We start from the raw sequence: 23,309 nt of genomic DNA on the forward strand, positions 1-23,309 counted from the left end.
ATGGCTGAAGGTAATATTTCACTCTCTCAGTGGGTTGCTTTCAGATGGAACTACTGGGAAGTGCTCAAATGCTGCCTGGCTCAGGGCTGCTTAGTATCAAGGCAAACATGAAGCAAAACAAATAAGTACTGAGAATAGATCAGGATTGCTTGTGTTCCTTTCAATCTCTGTGGTTAAGCAAATAGACAGGAAGATAAGGAAATCCTTCCTTAGCAAATTACTTCTGTGCAAAGAATTAGAATCCTTCTTAGGTTCTGAGTAAAAAGAATAATTTCCTACTTAAAGTACGAGAGGAAAATAGATTAGACTGATTTATTTCAGGCAAGAGAGGAGCTGAGTTTCCCTACAAACCTGACAGATGGATTCCAAATACATGATTATAGGAAAAAGTAGCAAAAGCTGAAGGGATTTCCATTCTCTGAAATATCTATACACTATAACACTGTATATAAGCACTAGATCAGCAAGGTTACAAAAATATCTTAAGGTCTCCATTCCTTTTCCCACAGAATACAGTAGAGATTAAGACTCTCTCTCATACATAAAAGATGCCTAAAATCATAAGAACCTTTTGGCCTCCTATTTCTGATGGAATTATCTTAAATGAGGTTTAACTTGGCTTCAAAATGAGAAATGTTGGACACAGACTTGTAGCAGGATTATTTTTCAATCTGTATCACCTTTGTGTATTGGGCTTAAACTATTTAAAATGATCTTCTTTCTCTGTTGTAGTATTAGCTCTGATTATTATCTTTGAAAATATCCAATAACTACATGTGAAGTATTCCAGAACACACTTAAATACTTTTTAAAAAGTTGATTTCCCTTCTATTTATAATCTAAATCTATTTCAGTTAAAAACCCATCTTCAGCATTTAGCTCAGGCAAAGGAGATACTGACTCTATAGCCCAGTGCTCAATCCTGAGAAATAAACACCATAACTGTCAAGAACAGCCAGTACAGATTAATAGAAGACTCCCACCTATCACTAAGACGATAAAAAATGTTGTAAGACATAGGTGTTTTATTTAGAATAGTTAAACATAAAATCTAGATATTGTTCTCCCGTCAATTCCAGGAAGTCTTAGCTAACAAATTAGAGGTCTTTCAACAAGACCTCTCTATCTATAACATAGTTATGTAGATATTATTATAGACAATAATATAGTTATGCAATAAGTAACATAGTTATGCTCCAGTATCACCCAACATAGCTGTACTCTCAGTGGCAGTCATTCCATGTCATATGCAGGATATATAAAAATATGAACAAGCACTTGTGAATTGGGCACTTCTCAGACTGCTTCTGCTCCCAGGTTCAGTTTCACTTGCACAGTAAAATGCAGTCTCACCTTTCCAAACTCCACACTTCACTCAGCTTCCCTCTCAGTGATCTTTCCCCTTTTATCTACACTTTCCTCTTCTCACCCCTGCTCATTGTTTTCAGTTCCTCTCTTCAAAGAGAAGATCTTCAGAATTATATCATAATATGAAAAATGTGTGTTTTATTACCCGGAATGACTGACTCTGATGTAAACACCCCAACAACAATAACAAAAACCAGCCTAACAGTTTAAGTCTAGCTATTTTTTAATATACTGAAAATACAAGCTTATGCCTGAAAGCATCAGGCAGTCTCAGTCCTGGGTGGTGACACCAGCCATCCTCATAGTGAGCTGTTATGGGTAGCTTGTGATAAAAGAGCCAATTGAAAAAAAAAGGGCTGAACTATTTAGCAGTTAAACACCTTCTTCTGTTTTTCTTAAAATAAAGCATGGTTCCTACCTCAGCAAAAATAAGGTATCTGTTATGCATTTGGATAAGAAGTTATTTTTCAGAAACTGTCCTTTGCAATGTGTTGGTTTGTTGTGTTGTTGTTTTCTGATAGTTTATTATTTCACTCAGGGACAATTTCTAATATTTTTACAACTAATGTTATTGTTTCTCGACATAAAACCTTCTTGTTTACTCCACAATGTGTCTATTGCATATTTAAGTAATCTAAAATTATTTTAATACTTTAAAAATATTTTATTATTAAATCCTTTGAAATCCATGTAAATGTGCACCTACCTTTTCCATCTCAGTTTGAGCTACAGAGCCTGATGTAGTGTCAAAAACAAAATATCTCCAAGTCCAACTATCACCTAGGTTTGGATTCTAAACAATAAGCTGGGAAAAAATTTTGTATTATATATGGCATCTTATCATTACCTTTTTGTCATCAAGTAAGTGGAATGACTGAGAGATATTTTTAAGTCCTATTTAATTATTGGGTTTTTTTATGTGAGACAGTTTTGACCACATAAGATTTAGCAAAACAAAAACTACTTCTTTCATCAGAGCTATTGTGATGCAGGATGTAAATGAGTGAATTCTCCTTAATGGGAGGACTTCTGCCTCTTTACTCAGAAACCTCAAGCCTGATGCTTTCTTCCAGAAGATTTTTAGAGTTAGTGGTGGAAGATGATGTGTGCATGGAGACAACCAAGCCAGAGGAAGGCAGTAGGTAGGAAATGGTGTTTCCTGGAGGCCAAGCTGGAGCAGAAGGGGAGGAGATGCTGGGAAGCTGCAGGGAGGCCAAGCTGAAAGGGGAGCAGGATGATGATTGCTGGGAGGCCGAAGTTCATCCAAACTCAAAGCACCAGGGAAAGCTGAAGGGCTTGGTTTGCAGCCAAGCCCTGACAAACTGAGCTGTGGAGGGCAGCCTGGGAACATCATCAAAAACCAGACTCCCTCTGACTCCCTGACACATATCTTCCTTCTGCAGGACTAATGAAGTAGCAGCAGGAGCAAGGAGGAAACTCAAAAAGGATATAAATTGAGTGTAAACATAAAAAAATATAGACACTGGTGACTGGAAGTCCATTGCCTTTTCAGGAATCTTCACAGGGGATGTTGGAGGGAAAAGGTTATCTGTAAATTAGCATTGAGACAATCATCCTGTATCCCAAACTTCACAGGAGAGCAGCTGATGTTCTGCCAACACTGTGAAAAAGGCTCCCCACAGAATTCTGCTCACTTACCCCAGGATCAGCTTTGTGCACCAGGAGCAAAGCTCAAGGGAAGCGCTTGAGAATCCATCTGTAACTTTTTAAAAAATACCAAAACACCCCGAAACAAACCTCTCATAAGCCTGGAGGAAGGTAACCCCTGGGTATGAAAATTTACACTTGGTGCACTTTGCTGGACAGGGAGGTGCCTTGTTCCTGAGGAATGCAAGGAGTGCAGTGACAGCATAAAGGAGGGGCTTAGGTGGCCCAGTTTGAAAAGGGTGAGGCGAGGCACAGCTCAGCCCTGTCTGGTGTCTGGAGCATCCTCCCTGTGACTTCAGAAAATACCTGACACCTACTGACACCTGGCTCATTGCATTAGCAAAAGAAAAATAGAAAGGAAGCCAAAAAAAAAAAAAAAGAAAAAGAAAACTGACTAGTACAACTTTTAGCCTCAGGAAGTTTCAGCAGCCTACAGAAACAAGGCAAGAATCATCACAGAGGAAACTCTGCTGGTGGCAGAGCTTTTATGAACTCCTATGAGCCTTCAACTTTTTTCCAGCATCTCCTAGCACGGCCACTGCTCTGACAAATAATTCTGAATTCCAACGGTATAGGAAGCATGTGAAGATTGAAATCTGACCACAGTAATGCTAAAATAATGAAGTAGTGAGAGTATTTTTATAACTCCCTAACCATTTTTTAGTTTTATAGGGTTTTCTTGCTATTTGAGTACTACCCATAACTGAAAGGAAAATAGGAACAGTATGGATTTGTAAGCACTTTTACAAATCTTAAGGGAAGATCCAGGACTTGTCAAGTTCTCAGAAAAAGCTTTACTTCTCACAGCTGAGGTCCTAGTTCAGTGCACAGCCAGGCTACCTTTCCATCTCAGCCAAAAGGCTATGGTTTCAAGCTGACAATTAAGGAACCCTAAGAGGCTCAAAGTCCAGACAAAGAGCCAGAAATTGGGATATTTATCTGACTATCCTGTGACCGGATTCTCTTAGGATATATAAGACTTTCTGCTTCCACTTGTGACTAAAACACAACACATGCAAGCCTTGATCATGTTTTATTTGCAGGCTTGATTCTGGCTACTACTTCAACAGGTTAACAAAAACAAAATTGTTTCTACATTTCTCAGCATTGTGAGAAGGCTGACCTCAGACATGGGCAAAGCTTCCATCATAACTTCCAAAGTGGTTTACCCCTCCCAAACTGCAATCCTGTCATAGCAGAATGGGTACAAGTTGTACTGCTGCCAGACACAGAATACTTTGGAGACACTGAGGATAAATGTAATGGCATCCACTCCAAAGTGAACTCATGAGTTCTCTGTCCAGTCCCCCCCTCCAGGGCGAGGGATCTGACCCAATCCAACATTTCCAGCCTACAGAACACACTGAGCACCAACCACTCCCTGTCTGCTGCTGTCACCAGGGGATTTGTGTCCTTACAAGGTCTATGAATCTATGGAATCTCATTAGTCAAACCAGGCTTGGGACACTGAATGAGCAAACATTGACATTTTATCAAACCACACCATTTGGAAATAAGTCTTGGATGTCTTATTTACTGAGTCATAACAACAAGAATAGTGATAATCTCTACAAACTGTTTGTGCTATCCTGTGATCAGCAAATTACTTTGAATTGCTGAAAATATGAGTCATGCTACTTGAAGTCAAATAATACATCAGAAGGACCCCATAATGAATAAAAATCTCCAGCCTTTCAACACCATATACGATTCATAAATGAAATGTTTACTGTAATGCTCCAGAATAGTTCTCATGGTTTTATTTTTCTAAGATCACTACTTTAACCATGTGGTGATAATCTACAGTTTTAGAAAAGGACAAAAATATTTATGTGTCCAAAAGACTAAATGTACATAAATGTGTTTGAAATTGAGTAGTACCATGCTGTTCTGCAGTTGCAAGTTCAAAGAAAATAACACTGGTGGATTTGCAACCTGATTTAGTGTCTTTTATGAACAATTTTAAAAAACCAGTAACAGCAAAAGACAGAGATTTTAAACTTTTCCATGAAGAGTATTTGCAAAAGCAGATTTGCATGCCTGCTTTTTTAGTTTTTGGATCAAAAATGTATTTTAATAAAATATATGTGCAGAAAAGAACACAGTTGCATCTTGGTTCAGCAAAATAGGAGTTAGCATTAGAGCGGTAAACTGGCATTCTTGGAATCTCCTGAACTGGAGGTTTAAACCATGTCAGGAATAGAAAGCAATCTCAGACTAATAACACAGAGATTTTCCAGTATACTGAAATATAAATTTTCTTCTCTTTCGTATTCTCCTACTTTTTATGTCTTAAATAAAAAGAAACACCATCTTTTAAGATGTGTTCAGTATATTACAAATGCCTCACTTGAAAGTCAGTTTCTAAAACTATGGATTAACACTGGCTGTAATCTGAACATTTTCATGTTTACTTAAATTTATTTCATTAGAACATTTTATTGCCACAATTTTGAAACATGGCCAAGAAGTGCTATAGCAATGACCTGTATTGGGGAAATAAATATCCCCCTGTATTGGGGAAAATAATTTATCTTTTGCTTTATTTAATGTGTAGAAGTTCATGCCATCCAAGAAGCCAGGCAATCAGGGATGGAATGACAGCTGTCTATTTACTTGTCATACCAGATTTCAGGAAAAATAAGAAATTACCATCTTCAGAATTGCTACATAAGCCTGCCTAAGTGCCAGCAGAGATAGTTGCTTAGGGCTGATCTGGTGTATTTAGAGGTGTTTGCATACTGCTGAAAATTGGCCAACAGCTTATTTTCTTCATTAGAAAAAGATGAAATCACCTCTTTAAAGTCACAAAATACAAAGAGCAATGTACTGACCAACCTATGACCAATTACAAAACTAATAAATGTTTTTAATTGATACTTCAAGAAAAAACTCCAAAGAAATAAGGCTTTTAAAAAATGTTGAGACTGATAAAATTAGAAGGCACTGACACACTTTAAAAGTTTTTCATAAAATGTCAGCATTGCCCAAGACCTGTGTGCCAAGTCGTGATCATAAGTGAACTTCTCTGGGTGAGTTATTAACTCCTGGAAATAGTGTAAGTGCTGACATGACTTTCACAATAAAAGTACAACTGGACCATACTTCACATAAACTGCTATCCAGATGCTTCGACAAGTTGTCTATTATAATTTATATACTGATGATTAGCAGGATTTAGCTGTCAATACAGTCTTAAGGCATATTTTAGAAGTATAAATTGTGAGTTTTGAGGGAAATCAATATAATGGGCACCAAATGAAATCCTCTTTAATGTAAGAGCTTTGATATAAATCAGGAAGGTTTCTGAAAGGGAGATGTCTGATTATACATTAAGCTAAGGATTTATCATACAAAATAGCTTCTCTTGTTAATAAGTAGCCTGATGGGTGCAAATTTAGCTAGGGCTTTTGCCTGGAAGGTGTTGAGCACCAGGCTGATCCTGGTGGGCTTTTCAGAAGCACTTGTTTCACACTGCAATCAGTAAATGTTGGGCTGCAATTCTGAAGTCTTTATCATATTCCTAGATATAGGAATATGATATATCATGATATACCATATATGATATATATACATTTAAATAACTTTGAAATACCATTTTCCAAAATGTAGACATTTACAAATGACAAAGATTCTCCTGGAAGTTCTGCTATAACACATTTATAGAACATAATTAATTTCCTAATTAAGGCAAATTCAATCAATGCTTTATATTTCTGCTGTTTTATAAAAAGAGTTCTGGAGCATAATTTCTAGAACTACTAAATCATCTCAGCACATCTATAATGGAAGCAAACATTATCTTCTCCATTCTCTTACAGTACAGGGCTGATATGCCTGACACTAAGGGAAAAGCCCTCCTTACTTTTATTTAAAATAAAATGAAATCAAAACCACACATTAGAGTTGAAGTAAATTATAACAACCTCTAATAAAGAATATTTAAACAGATTTAGTTTATATTCTTATATAGATTCTTGTCATAAAATGGCACAAATGGCCACAAAAGGCAAAAAGAGAAGGGCCTCACACAAATTTCTCTGCTTTATTCTGTTTCAAAGTGCAGATAAAAAGCATCTGTAGGGATGGAAGGCTCTGACTCTTGCATGTGTCAGATGCTTTTACACTGGGTTGACTTCACAACTAAGACTCCTTTAATTCAATGAGTTTAGATTGTAGTGCTGATCATGCTCATATACACAAATCAGAATTTTAACTGAGTTTCCATGGAAATGCTATATGTTCCTGTTTTCCTTTTAGACAAGGCTATGCCTGTTTAATGAGTTCGCTGAGGACAACATGTTTTGTTTAAGTTACAATAACTGGAGCCAATACTTCCTAATTACATTACCAGAAGAAACATTTACAGCAAAGCTTCTACCATGGGAAACCATTGCTCAGCCCACCTCTGAAAACCAGGAAATACCAGCATTGCCATTGCTTAAAATGTGTTAACTGCTCTTCTACACATAAAATAATCTCTCTTTAAAAAATGACAGCATTGCTCATGATTTATGATATTCATATATAAAATTATTGCATGGAATCTGAACTTCTGTGACATTTCCATCAGAGAACATCTGGCCATGAAGACAAGATAGGTCCAGGGTCTGAAGTACTGAAAGCTTAGGGCTGTTCCTGGTCTAAAGATACCCTATAAATAGGAATTAAAATCAAACAGATTCTCTTCTTCAGACTGATTATTTTCCCCATAAGTTTAGCCTAATGAGAATTCCAGACACCCAAGTTTGACAGGTGCCATCATCTGTCCAAAAAGGTGTAAAACATTTTGAATCTTTTAGTGGTGTATTTGTTCACCATTTCATAATGTTCTTATATAGAATATCAGAAAGGATGTGCTGTATTCACACTTTCAGTTCAAATCCTGTGTAGATGGAAGGGTGATACATTTCCCTAAGATTTTAGGAGAAGAATCAGGTCCAAAGTCCTAATTCAGAATATTTAAAGAGATGCCTTAGCAAGAGTCCTGTGACAGTACAACGCAGAGGACAGCAGATAGACAGGGGTTTTTACTGTTTTAGTTTAAATCTGCACTATGACGAAACTGAAATGTTGTTCTACATTATGAATTTCACCCAAGTTCTGTTTAGACAAAGTATTACAGAAAATCAAGCATTAGGTAACTTCCACTTGTTTCTCAAAACTTTTTCACATTTTCAATGTAACAAAGTCTTCAGAAGTTCTAAAAAAGGTATCTCTTTACTCCAAAGCTAAGAAAACAACAATACGTAAAAGTATGACCAGCTGATGGCATATAGAAAAGCAGAGAGGGTTCACTTTCCAAGGAAAAGCCTGTACTACAATTGCTTGAAATACAAATATTCACTTAAGTGCCTCTGATCACACCTCCCAATCACCACAAGCTAAAAATTACAGACTGCTCTGCTCTTTCTTCTTTCTAACAGGTTCATAGAAAAGAAGCTTTTAGCAGCAACTAATGAAAACTCTTCAAGATCTTAATAACACCAAAAAATCTCAAGGTATGGAAATTATTATTTCACTAAAGTTAGGCACATGATGATAACTTCACCTTCTAAAGGCAGTGAGCCCACTCCTCCCACAGAGCAACTTTGAGAAGGGAGAAGTCAGTAGTGCTCCTCTTTGAACTCATCTGCTCTAACTCTGCTGAAACACAGAGACAGAGAGGAAATGGACACTGTCATTTTGAAAAGGGAAAAAGATAAAAAGTCTCAGCCAAAATATGAGTAACCAAGCTCAGCCCTGCCATTGTATTCCAAAATAACAGACTGCAGAAGGAAATAAAAGCAAATAAAGATGAAAACACACCCTTTTTGCTTAAGACAGCTATAGCTTTATAGAGAGAGAAAGCTCAGCGAGGTTGGGTACTTTTGAGATCCCACCATAAATTAAAGAAAGGTAAAATAGAAGTGCTTTTGGGTTAAAAATTATTGTTTTAAATGACAATATGTATTAAACCTCTATACTTCAGCATCACCAAGTGTTGACACAGAAGTCAGATACAAACATGGAAGACAAAAAGATGAAATCAACATTTAAGTGTTGTCTGAACTTTGGGGCTAATAATATAATTTTATACTGTACTTAAAAAAAAATTTATCACAGACATTCCAGCTGTTGTCTTAAATTTGTTATCATCTCAACTAATTCATGGGCTTGAGAAAAAGTTCATCCTTCAGCACTTCAGGGGACAGTGAAACAGAAGCCATGGTTAAAAGCTTAACAATAACTTTAGGTAGTACAAACAAAAACGAGGCATAGCTCAGTTACTACTGTCAGGACTTCATAATTTATACCAAACCTAAAATATTTTCCTCTCTACTATGCACATAGCCTGTCAGCCATTTGGTATGATCCTCCTAAAAGATGTGTTAAAACTCAGTAAATAATTTTCCTTTTCACTAAATCAAGGAGAGACAATTATACAGTGGACATACTTTATAAATTGTAATCAATATTGAAAAAAAATTTCTATTAATGAGCGGAGAAACCATAGAATAAGAATCTTTGGAGATTCTCAGCATGAAAACAGGAAACCAAAACAGGACATATAGCCAAAACAGACATGATAATACAGAACAGGTAAAGAGTGTAAGAACAGTGAAAACATGATGCTCCTTAATGATTTCAATCTTAAGTATCCCTTACTTGTCACTTGGTTATCCCCATCATATTGCTTCAATACTGCTCATATAAGCTACACACCTACATATACATGGTGTTATTAAAGTTTCTTTTTATATTTCATAGCTACACTTTTGGGGCCTGTTCTTTTTTGTTCTTTTTTTCTTTTTTATCTAAATGTCTGTTGCTTAACTCCTGAATACATTTCCTCCCAGGGTATCTGAAATCTGTACTCATTGTCCCAGTGTTTCTCTCCCACATTACACTTTTAGAATCAAGTTCCATGACTTTTAAAAGTTATGTTTACGTCAGAGGGATCAAGAGGTTTAAATTTCAGTACCTATTAAATGAATTTAATTATCCAACCAGTTCCATTTGGATACACTGTTACTGTTCTTCACTAATCTATAACAGATTTTCCAGTATTGTAATTCTCATTAATAAAATGCCCTCTGAAAGAGTATTTTCTTTTTATTTTTTTAAACAAAAGTCTTCTCAGTAGACTATTTTACTGCTATTTTACAAATTCTAAACAGGAGCATCATTACCCTGTATACTAGCTAAGTTTCCCAGGGATTTATCCTGTCTGAAATCAGCAGAACTAACTAAACTTGACTTGTGAGAAGTCCATCCATACACCTCACTTACCCTGTTACTTCATTTAAAACATTCTGTGGAGAAAAAAGGGTATTTTAAAAACATCCTTGGAGTTTAAAACCTGCTGACAGACTAAAAAGAAGAGGGTGAAGAAAGGATAACAGCATGCTATGGGATGTATATAATGTTTTCAGAGCTCTGTTGGTGCCTGCAGCTGCAGCAGTTCAAGCAGTAGGGATGGCAGAAATGTAGAGAGAAGGAGGAGACTGGAACAGCAGCAAACTCTGCACTGCCTTGCAACATTTATCTGCTGTTGAAACGAGGAGCAGTGGCGGCAGGTAAAGGCACCTGGCTCATTCTGCTCACTGGAGCCGCTTGGGAAAATTCCCAATATCCCTGCTGTGCCTGTGAGAGCAGCAAACAGGGACAGTGTGGGTGCTGCCCATGGATCCTGCCCAGAGCTCTGGGCCACAGCTGCTACACCCTGCAGAGGGACAGGCTGGGAACAGGGACCTTTTAAAGGAGCTGGTGCTCCCCACTTCACCTGCTGCAAGGTGAAATCCTGTCAGCAGTTACAGTTTCCTTTTCCCTTGCAGCAAAACGTCATCAATGGAAATGTTCCATCCCAGCTTGAATCCAAAGCTACCGAGGACATCAGCTCTGATCCAATGGAACACTTACATTTCACTGATGATTAAATCCACCAAAATTATGTATTTAATGCTTATCAGCTGCATAATTTTAATGTCAGGTTAATTGCTAAATTAATGAAAAACAAAAAAAGTCTCCTGTGGATATTTCCAAAGTGTTGCAAGAATTAGAGAGGTTTAACTATTTGACTTTTTACTGCAGCAAATATCCTCCTCACTTCTGCAAGCTTCTGTGTTCAAGTGACTACTAGGGCAAAAAGAGTCCTGTGAGCCCATAAACACAGGAGCTCCCAAATTTAACAGTGAATTTTACTGAACTACTACAATTTGCCTTAAAAGCACAAAAGGAATCAATGAAGTTCTCCTTTGTAACACAATTGGTGAGCAGCAGCATAAGAAGCATTTACTGCACTTTAAAATATTTCTTCATACACTGTGAACATTTCAAAACCTTTTTACAGATGTTGTTCAAAAAATCCTTCCAATTCTTACAAGAGCTACCCTAGTAAATCAACCACTCAGAATGCACAGGAGATTTATATCCCGGTCTTAAGTTTGAGTTCAGGGTGAGCTGTGACCATGAACAGAAATTCTCATTAAATATAAAAAGGAAACAAAATCACTAAGTAAAAGTTTTGAAAAAATTTTGATGAAGAATAAGCTATCTAGAAAAATAGCAAGTGATCTTGCTATTGTTTTAGAGAGGACAAAAAGTGTCTAAAATGTCAAGATAAAACAAAAGTACACCTGTATTTATTTTTGCATGTGTTTATTTCTAGCCAGTTTTATTTCTTTCATTTCTCTTAGCTTGATGTCAAGCAATCTTATTTTCTATTTGCAGTAATGGCACAGCGAGTTCATTAATTTGCTCTTACTGGAGATACATTCTATCTATGGATGCTCAGCATGTATAACAGGTGGTTGACATTAGTCAGGAAATGATTGAAAATTTAATCTGCACCCCCTGCTGCTATTTGTGATGGAACAAATACTCTGCTGACACTTAATCTGCCCCTTGCTGCAACTTCATCTAACTTGCAATTAAGGTAAAGAGGCCCAGCATCTTTATTCCCTGTGCTTCAGCTCATTCTGAAGGCCTTGCAATCATCCTGGTCATTTTTCTACCTACCAAGCCACACTTAAGGGCTGGAGTTTCAGCATTTTCTAGCTAAGCCCATCTCACCTCCATATATTTATTCTCATTTTGCTATGGGAAAAGAGTACAAGCCATATTAATTTCTAAGAGCATGATATTAGAGTAATAAAACCACAAGAAATCAAGAATTGCACTACTTAGAGGAGGGGACGGGGAAGGGAAAGGGAAAGGGAAAGGGGGAAGGGAGAGGGGCAGGGACAGGAACAAGAAAAATCTGCAGATAAAGGACTGACCCAAGCAGTTGTTCACAGATTGTTAATAGACCTGGTGACAAAGACCTGGATATGAATATTGAAAGATTTTTCCAGTGCAGATCAGAAGAGCAATGTGAGGAAAACCAGAGTTCTGACCTAGGCACAGAAGGTGCTCAGCCTGGCTGTCGCTGGTGCCCAGGACACAGCAGCTCCCTGCCCCTGCCAGGCTCCCAGCCACCCCATCCCCAGCTGGAACACAGCATGCTCCAGTTCATCTCGTCCACTACTGCATCTCAAACTCTGGCCTCTCCTAGAGGTGTCAGAGGAAGGTGTAAAAATTCCTATAAATAATAATTATGGAAAAATCTGCCCACAGGGAAAGGTTTTTCTCCATAAGTTGTGTCATTAGTGGTTGATTAAAGCCCTCAATAGTGAAAGTTTATATCCCTTCTAAATTATTTTTTTTCCCCCATGAGGTAACTATGGCTCAAGATTATCTGCAAATCCTACTAATCTTCTGGCCCAAGGATAACTTTCAACAATGCATTTCATAGATTAATTACTCACTGAATAAACAAGTACCAGATGTATCTAAGTAAGGCAAAACAAGCCACTGGAAAGGAAAAATTTGGCTCTTCCCCTGTACAAAATCACAACTCTCTGCCTGGTTTCTTGTTTCTAGAGCTGCACAGCATTTCTTCCCACCTGAAAGGGACACAATCAAATAACACCAAACCCAAACAGTTCAGACACAAAGAAATCATGGTGTCTCCTTATGCTCTGTCATAACCAGCATTTAACATTATTAAATTCTAGCTGATATTCCTCCCCTCTTATTCTGAAGAACAAAGGATGTCTGAAGAAACCCAAAAGCCCACCTCTCTGGTAAATATGGCCTGATTTTTAAGGTATAAATCTTCCTTGAGCCAAATTCAGTTTGTATCCATTGGCTTATACTTCTGTTGTAAAAAGCAAGCAGAAATAGTATCCAGGGTCTTCCTCCAAGTTTTGTCAACTTTTGAAAACCTAGTACCCTGCCAGGAAATATTTGAGAGAGTCCTGAGCTCTCAGAGTACAAGGAATGCTCTTGTAGAAAAAAAGCATGAGGAACTGCCAGGTCTCTTCTGCCTTGTCACCTTTGCATGTTGTTCTGCCTCACGGAAAAGGGCACAACTTCTCTCCATCATGCACTACTGTATTTTTTCAAGCGCCAGTCAAAGGGGAAGAATTTTAACAATAAAGGTATGGGCTGTTTTACCAACAAATACAAATTTTTTCTTCATCCTGAACCAAAATGAAGAGGGGTTTGCATTTACCAAAGTTTCATTTAGGGTCATGAGCAAGAGCTTAGCTGTTTTACCAATCTGAGACACACATTAGTAAAGAGAAAGCACATACCATTTCCCTGAAAGTATCTCAGTTTTAATTCCTTCCCACTCAAAAGCATAAGGAAAATAAATCTAATAAAGGGTATGTATAGGAATTGTCTGCTGTGGTCTTGGGAACATTTTTTAATATAATTGTGTCTGCCTGGACTCAATATACAATGCAATGGAATCCAAATCCCGTAACTTTTAAATATCTGAAATATTTAAATTGTTTCCTTTCTGCTAGAGTTTAATTAACATAATGTTCTTCTGTAAAAGACATGATTCTTACGCATAGAACTCCCTTAAAGCAGATGGCAGTAATTGCTGCAACAAAGAGTTTGCTGGCAAAGCAGAGACAGAGCTGCCCCTCAGCCAGCAGGATCAGATATTAGCTCATGGGGCTTGCTCTTTGCAATGGGAAACATACCTTGCTGCAGCAAGGCACAGGCTAATTTAAGAGGCTGCAATAACAGTTGCTGTACCACATCAGACAACTGAAAAGAATCCTGCTGGTGGTTCAAAAGGCCAGAAGTAAGAGTAGGTTTCATGGTTATCCTGTTTCTGGCAAATCTCTACCTGTGACACGACTATAATTTTCACCACATCAGACTTCTCTGTCACAACCAAAGTTTTATTCCTAATAAATGGGAATAGGACATGGATTATAGGTTGGGGAAACTTCTGTTTACAAAACATGTTCATTCAGAGTTCTCAATATAAGGAAAAAATAGCCACATCTGCATGAAAAGCAAATTGACAGATTTAATCATATGTTTCCAAATCTGAACCTAGCATGAAGATTTTTAAAAAAGTAGTAACTTATACCATGATTCCAAGTAAATAAAACAACCTCTGCATTATTGCTGGAACTGAACCTCCCACAGGGCTTAACTTTCTGTGACCTTGTCCTGTGAACATCTCTGTAATATGGTGCATACTAAAAATAATACAATTATAGTTGCAAAGACTTACCTAAAATAGGAAAGCAGTTAAGAGACATTCTTTAAGCCCACTGTTACATGAAATGAACTGCAGTGGGAGCTTCTATACCCATCTGGTCAGCAAATATTAGTTAAGATGGAAAATAACTTAAAAAAGAAAACCTTACAATTAATAAGCTAAATAAAATTATAGATACCAAAAAGAATTTAAAAGCATCTTATCACACAAAAAACCAATAATATAATAGCTATTACCTCTTGCAAGGTTAATCAAAGATCATGAAAAGAGCTGCCACTGATACAAGGGATGAGTTAACATAAGGAGAGTGGAATGTCATCTCAAGAAAAAACTACCTGACCTAACTTTATTCTCTGTTAGACAATCCATAGCTAACATGGGTACAACTTCTAAGGAAAATGCTAGTTTATAACAAGCCTTTTTGCATTTAATTGTGTCTTCACTAAAATGATTCACAGGTATTTTTTAAGACAGGTCCTACAAATAGCAAATAAATGTATCATGCTAAAAAGTTACAAAAGTTTTTTGCATTAACCTGACATTAATCTAAAGTACAGTTGATCTTCAAGCTTCTCTCCCTTTTTTGTGAAGTTGAGGTTAACCAGGATGACTGTGGTACAGGTTATCTACATCTGCAGCGGTCCTCCACAGCAAATCCCAAGCTTCACGTCACACCAGGACAAGGTGCCATCCATCAAGAATGTCAAGGATATTAGGATCTGCTACTCACAGCAGGAATCCTGGGATCCTCAAGATGAACAATCATTGTTTACAGAATGAGGATTTTCCTACATTCTCCTTCACTGTTCCCATGTACCCACTGCTCCTTTGGGTATTTTGGGTGGTGTCAGAAACAACTGAGCAAGGCACAGGACACTGAGAGGGACAGCTCTGCCCCTGAGCCAGGGGGACACAGAGCTCAGTACAGGCTTTGGGAAACCAAAAGGTACCTATGGAAAGATGGGGTTACTCTCTTCACTAGGGAGGGACACAAGCTTCTCCAAACTCTCACTGAATGCAAGAAAAAAGTTATTGATTCTGAGTAACACATTGGAGAAGGTTTCCTAGAAAAGTGATAGAATCTGTTACTGGAAATATGGAAATCTCAACTTGACAGGATCCTGGATAACTTCTGGTACAGACCCTGATTTCAACACCAGTTTGGACCTTATGATTTTTCTAGTACTCCTTCTAGATAATTGCCTACATCATATAAATTTTGACCTGGAAAGACAGCTTTATGTGATCTTTTCAAAAGCATCTAAAAGCAGAATTTGTACCCAAGAAATCTGGACTATAGTTCTGAAATGTTTTGATTGCACAACTTCCCTCTCCATAGGACAGCTCATAGAGGGAGTGATCATATGGCCTGGAAAGACTCAATTATGCACGAGATCTCTCATGCCTTTCAGCACCTCTGAGTTCCATCACAGTCACAAGTCATTAATCCTTTTATTGCTGTAGATGGCACAGTATGAGTTCTACTGAAGAAATAACAAAGAAACAAGCCAAGGCACCACACATAAAGTATAATTTTAGTATCATCTGCTACTTCTTTCCAATATCTTTCAAAATAAATTAATTTGTTCAATATTCACGGTGACTATACCAGGATGTGTGCCATTTTTATGGAAGGAGCCACTGGTCCTGCATTCCCAAGCCATAAAATCCTGTCAGCACAACTAATGGATGTCAGATGAATAAGCTTAAAAGAGCAAACAAGGGCACTGTCAAAACCATGTCATCAACCCACAGACTATTTGTAGTGATATTATACACTCCACTGCCTCCAGTCACAGCCCAGGATAATGAAAATCCATGTTCAGATCTTGCAAAAATTGACACAGCCTGGCTAATAACCCACCAGAATTCAGAATCCATACTGGATATTAAAAATGCAGCTTTATTTTTTGTGCTTTGCTTTAGATGGAGATTAAACAAATTGAAGAGGTGAGCTTATCAGGTCATTATTTGTACATTACAGCTGTTCAGTCAGAGCTGGACAGACACTGCTTGCATGGCTTGTTGTCTGATTAAGAGGCAGAATAAGTCTCTGAGAGTCATTAAGGGGGGAGAGGGGAGAATGTGATTAAGGAAAAAACCAAAGGCTGATAGAGTAATTGAGTAGAAATAGTTGCACTTCTACACAAGTCACAGACACCACCTAAAACATCCTCAAGGAAGGAAACTGGATGAGCACATAACAGAGTTGAAGTGGGAATCAGAGCAGTGTCTGTCACTGTTCAACATCAGAAACCTGGACTGAATCTTCCACCAGGGGAAGAACAAGCAGAGCAGAATGAAAGGTGAGATCCTGAAGCATTCAGATTAATAATGCAATTTTTCTGTTTGCAAAGCATTTCCTTGCCAAGCAAGAATTTATTTTACCTCTCTACCTTGGAAGCTGTGTTTCTGAAGCCAGCTGTGGCAGAACAGTGCAATGAACCGAAAGTATTGTTTACCTTGCATGCAGGAATGTTGGATTCTTTCAACTGAATTTCATGATGCAGAATTCAGTATTGGAGAAGATTATGCGTAATTTTAATATAAATATTTCATTTCTGAGAGAAAATTAATGAATAATTTGTTCCTTAAACTATAGGCTCAAAATACATCTTTCATTTATATATTTAGCATATTTCTTATTAGAATCATACATTATTTGATCAATATGGTATTCCCTGTTAGTAATTCACATTTGATCTCTGTAAGTCAATAATCAGCAATTACTTCATTTCCAAAAGGTTTCAAGTAGCAACTAACTAATTGTTTTCATTTTGAAACAGTAAATGGTAAAAATTATTTGAAGCATCCCAAAAACAATGTTAGAAAAGGATTCATCATTCTAACTTTCCTCAATCAAAGAAAATCTAATTATTCTATAGTGAGTTTTTTAATGTTTCATTCTATGCATACAAGCATAGCTTTAAGTACTCTGTTTTCAAAGTGAAGATCATTAGCAAGATGTAAAAGGGAATTTTTTTTTTCAGTTAAAACCACCTGAACATCAGGGAGTAACAGATAATTATAAATATGAATATTGATAAGTACTCTTCTTAACTAATTTATATTTTCAGAAGCTTATTGACAAATGTCTGGTGACAGTGTAGAAACCTGTATCAATGGGAAGTACAGGGGCATTCAGAGAAGGGAATTAAAACAAAAAGAATAAATGGATATTTTAAAGGAGAAACTTACAGAATCTGAATTGTTGAAAAAGTACTGCTAATAGTTTTTATAGCTATGACTTTGAAGCTTGTAATTCTTTTAATGGTTCATTGACTCAATTCATCCAGGCAGTGATATTAGTAAAACCAATGAAAAATAAAAGTTCTGCTTGTAATTCTTCTGACAAAGATGTCTTAATGTTGTTACTACCACAGAAAGAGAGACATTTCAATTTAATAGTTTTAAAAGAAACTGTCACATTCCCTTCAAACATCACTGCTCTGCTGATGTCAAACCCTCTTGAAAACCCTTTGTACTTAAGAAGAAACCATGGGAAGTACTTCATTTTAAGATCATGGTAGCATTATCTTCATTCTGCATTATAGAAGTACTTCAACACTATCTGTAATTTACTTATGTATTGTAAAAGAAATGCATTCTGTGTTATCTACATTACTGTTTATTGTGGAACTGTATACCTTCTGTCTGTGTTTATGGCCTGTGTATTGCCCAAAGACAAACATTTTAAACTAATTTCAAATCATCTTTCACTTGTGATACAGGTAACTGGCTTTTGATTTGGAGTGTCACCTTGTTGGCACACACAGCTCACAGCTGCCCTGAAAAATGCCTCTGCCACAAAGCCTCAAAGACTGCAGACTGCAAGAACAGAGGATTTACTGAAATTCCTGCCCGTTTACCTCCTGAAATTCAGATACTACAGTTGCAGAACAACCGTATCTGGAGAATCAACCAAAATGCATTCACTGCAACGCCGTTACTCAAAATCTTGGACTTGTCTAATAATTCTATCTCAAGTGTGGCACTTGGGGCTTTCCAAAAACTGAGGTATCTGCAGGTTTTAAACCTAACCAGAAATTTGATTCACTATATAGAAAACAAGACTTTCAGTTTCCTCCCACACCTAAAGGAACTGGACTTGTCATCCAACAGCATTATTCGATTGCCTGAGACATTTGGAAACAGCACAGGGAATATAACATTGCTCTCTGTGAAGCATAACAAACTTCAGAAAATGGAAAGAATTCTGCTGGAGTCACTTCCAAACCTGAAAGTGGTTCTCTTCAAAGATAATCCCTGGCAATGCAATTGTAATATCTTTGGCATGAAACTGTGGCTGGAGAGTTTTCTATACAGAGGTAAGGAATTTTTCTCATTACATAGAGTGTACATGAGAACATTTGAGCACAATCTAACTGATCTTCACTTCTATGAAATTTTAATTTAATTAAAAATTTACCCCACACTGTAGGTCACTTCCTCAAATAAACACTCTAAGCTATATTCTCATGCATAGGTCAGAATGCTTTTGTAAACACAGGTGGCAAATTAGAATCAGACAGGGACTTGCACTAGTGCCCAGAGAAAGATGCACACACACCCATAGAGCAGGCACAGGTGTGTTCTGTAGTGTGTCAATTCTGATATAGACATTTCTAAATATAAAACAAGTATACTTGGGCACATACACTTGTTTTAATTCCACCAAAATATTTTTGGTGGAAACCACCCTACTGTTTTAAGGCTTTTTACCTGTTGCATGATAGCCAACATCAAGACAGATATCAGCACTGAGCAAACTTAAGAGAACCCAGGATTCTACTTTTTCTATCAATTATGACTTAGTAGTTCTCTAATATTTTATGAATACCTAGTATCACTTCCTAATTTGTTGTTAACCAGAAGAGGAACTCAATTCATTGGCAATTTCCTGACAGAAATGTGCCATGGCATCACACAGGGAAAAGTGAAGATTATAAATAGTAGTGGCAGTGTTTTGGTCACACCTGCTTTTAAATAAATTCATGAGTTATGCTGTGAAAAAGATAACATGATTTAATTCTAATGGAATTATGTGTAAGAAGAAATTAATTTATTTCTCCCAGGAGGTATGTTCAGACTGAGAATTCAGAACAGCAGGGCGATTTTCTTTTTTCTAAATCAGGCTTTGATGTTTGCATGTGCCCAAAGCTCTGATTGCCTGTCTCTGTACCAGAGTGGTGTGGAGCCTGTTGCAGTACAGGACATGTGGAGGTGGCCCCTGTGGCTGAGACTGAGGGATTGCCTTTTGCAGGGACCAGAGCTCTGCAGGCCAGGTGGAAACCCATCCTGGCCTTGCAGGGACACAATTTCTACTGCAATGGTCTTCCAGTGAGGTAATTTTTAGAAAAGACAAAAGGCTAAATTCCTCTCAGCAATAAAATCTGCATATTTTGAATAGATAAAATATTACTTTATCACAGGGCTTTAGTCTATTATGCTGGAAATTCAGCAGGGATTGACTTCTATGTGCAGAAGAATGAAATGATCCAAGATAAATGCATCAGATTATCTTAATTACTCTGCCAGCAGTATAAATATTATCATTTATTTCAAAAAACAATGTTGTCTAGAAATTCAGTGATGTTCTTCCATCTTTCTGAACACTGTACAGATTAATCAAATGAAGTGACATGGAACTTACAAATTAATTTTAGCAACAAGCTTTCAGGGAAGCCCAAGTGTTATGTTCTCTTCTGTGTTTGTATTTCCCTAAAATTATTTGTCTGAATCACATAAAGAAAAATTAGTTACATTACACAATAACATTTCCCACTACTTATATGACACGCATGGGATGAAACTTCACAGGGGCTCTGCAGATATTTCTTGTATGTCATAATGAAGCAACGTAAGTCCAGAATATTTGAGTATTTTTTAGCTAAATCCATCCTGGGCAATTGACATTTCATGCATACTAACAGGAAATTATAGAGAATGATTCAGTTCAGGAGGAGCACCAGGGTTCTATTCCAAGAACACATATTTAGTTACTTAAAACCATGAAAGGATAAGAGTTGAAGGATTTGGAGGTTTATCTTTATCCATATTCAATCTAACACATTGAAGATGTCTGGAACCATGCTTTGGGTTTCACCATTAAAGACCAAGAGACCTGCTATGCTCAAATCTGTCCTGGAATATCAACATTATTTGTGGAGTAATCTCCAGATTTCAGTTTGGCTCCATCTGTATTCACTACTTTCAGGATGAAAATTTCTGTGCCTGGCTTTAGCTGAAAGGTGAATTATCTTGGCTAGAGAAGAGAAAGAAAATTCAGTTGATTTGATTAGTTAATTTTTAAAGAATATGTCAACACTGATTTTGGCCTTGTGGACTCCTTGACACACCACACCCCTAAAGCCCTGTGCTCTGACTGGGCTATGTTTGGTGTATTCTCCTCTACACACTGAGGAACAACCACATAATTTACCAGGACTGTGGATTCCTAATTCTCTCCCCATTGTACTAACAACCTCCTTGGGGAAGCTGGCTCTAAGCAATCATGAAATTTAACATTTGAGCAGGGTAATAGATTGATTAAATTCAACTCCTTTATACCTGTGTATATTTTCTTACCACAAGTCTTGCTTCAAAAAATCCCTCATGGGTAAATAAAACTTAGTGAACTTTCTCTTTGCCCTGTTACAGTTAACACATGATGTCAGAACAATGACAATTGAATGCAATATTTCAATTAAGTGGGAAATATTTTCCAAATACTTTGTTTCCATTTTGCACCGTAAAAATTAGCAGTGGTCAGAAGTTGAACAAACCGAATTTTCAGTTACCTCTTTGTTTATCTATGACAGTTCTTATTTTTCTACCACTATGGGGTTTTTTACACTTACATCCATAAAAACACGGATAACCTAATTCCTGATGACCTGCTTCTTGAAAACGCTCTCTTATGTGAGTTTTGAAGTGTAATAATCTCATCACTGACCTAATTGAACAAAAGCCTTTAAAACATACCATAAGTCTTTAAAAGCAGGAAGTTGAAACTGATGATAAATTTACATTGAGGTTCATGTTAATTTTACATTAAGGTGATTCAGCAGCTGTCAACTGTAAACACATTTCTCTTCACAGAGAAAAGCAAAGCACAATTCTTCCCAAGAATATTTTTTCTGGGTTTCACATTCTCTGAACCTCAAAGAAAAGAAAAAACAATTCTTGTCATTTGCTCTGCCTGTGTTTGTGCAGGAGTAGAATGCAACATGGAGACTGTTTACCCAAAGTGATGGCATTTTGTTTCCTTGATGTTTTGTTTTTCTATCAGGGCCAAGTGTGTGTGTGTGTGTCGGGACTGTTGGCCGACAGTCACAAGATTCTGTGCAGTTGTGTGCAGAGTTGAGTGCTTGGCAGATTCAGTTTAGATGTAATATAACACAGTATAATACAGTAATTAATTAGCCTTTTGATAAGATGGGGTCCTCCTCATCTTGCAGAGAGGAGAGGGCCATCCTGATTCGATAGTCAAATATCGAGACCATTGTTTGTTGTTTCAGGAGGAATCAGCGATGGCATCATCTGCTCAGCGCCAGGCGTTCGGAAGGGGAAGGATCTCCTCAAGGTTCCCTATGAGCTCTTTGGGGCCTGTGCTCTGAGGGCAGCCCCGGTGCCGCTGGCCAGCAGCCATCAGTGGCCCGGCTCGGAGCAGCGGGCCTGGCCCAAGCACGGCCCTCACGGCGAGCTGGGCGATGGCGGCCGTGGCGGCTGCGAGCCCAAGGCCCGGCCCAGGCCCGTCAGCCTGCGGCATGCCATCGCCACCGTGGTGATCACGGGCGTGGTGTGCGGCGTGGTGTGCCTGATGATGCTGGCAGCCGCCGTCTATGGCTGTGCCTATGCCGCCATCACGGCCCGGTACCACAAGGAGCACCTGGGCCCCGTCAGGCAGCACGGGACACCTGAGGAGAAAGAGCCCTTCGAGAGCTCCATGGCTTGAGGTGCCTCTGTCTGTGGATTATTGAAAATAAAGGCCTCGCTGCAGTTGAAAAGCCTGGAATCTCAATAGCATTGTTTTAATACTAATTACTGGGGTTATTTTCTATAATTTTTTTGTTTTTCATACTTTAAAAAAATGTAAAAATATATATTGCTTGGAGTATCCACTAAGACTTGGTATAGAACAACAGAATGTGTTTACTTTTTGTGTGTATATTCCAAAGTCACTATTTAGGGCTGAGTGTTTGAGATCACAAAATATTGATATAGCAAGATTAAAGTATTTCACCATCCTTTTCTAACTCTTGATGCAGTATTATACCAAAACATGACCTATGATACACATACAGTCAGTGACTGACAGGAGTGATGTTCTCCAAAGAAAAACAGAAAACAGCCATCTAACTTAGTTCAATTAGTTACATTTATACTACCTTAGAGAGTACAAATTACTATTCAATTCAAGATGTATACAATTGAAAAGCAGTTTTCAAACCTGCTACTCTGTGCACTGCCACTGATAACAGAAATGTGTTGAAAGCACTTCCAAAAATATGTTTTCAACTTTTCAGTTTGCCCCAGAAAGCAGCAAATAAACCTTACATTCATTTCCTAACTTAGAAAATAGGAAGCACCTTGCATATAATTTTTAAATTACTTAGTAGGGAAGAAAGAAGAGAGCTGGGAAAATGCTGAAGGAAGAAATGCTAAAAGAAGTGCTTTGGATACAAGCCCCAAAAGGAGTAGACAGAGCATACCTGAAGAC

The 23,309-nt window shown here is 37.6% G+C and overlaps 2 protein-coding genes across 2 annotated transcripts in view; one reads left to right on the top strand and one right to left on the bottom strand.

The window, feature by feature from the left end:
- Positions 1–22,544, top strand: LRTM1 (leucine rich repeats and transmembrane domains 1). The gene is made up of 3 exons (XM_054280875.1): positions 1–10; positions 18,319–18,915; positions 22,108–22,544. Exons 1-3 carry the CDS (start codon positions 1–3, stop codon positions 22,542–22,544), a joined length of 1,044 nt encoding a protein of 347 aa, XP_054136850.1.
- Positions 1–23,309, bottom strand: part of CACNA2D3 (calcium voltage-gated channel auxiliary subunit alpha2delta 3) — a 383,943-nt gene that overhangs the window by 46,760 nt on the left and 313,874 nt on the right. The window lies entirely within an intron of this gene.

This window comes from Melozone crissalis, unplaced genomic scaffold, assembly GCF_028551555.1.
Source record: "Melozone crissalis strain CALT ecotype California unplaced genomic scaffold, PUWL_Pcris_2 ptg000029l_1, whole genome shotgun sequence".
Lineage (NCBI taxonomy): Eukaryota > Metazoa > Chordata > Aves > Passeriformes > Passerellidae > Melozone > Melozone crissalis.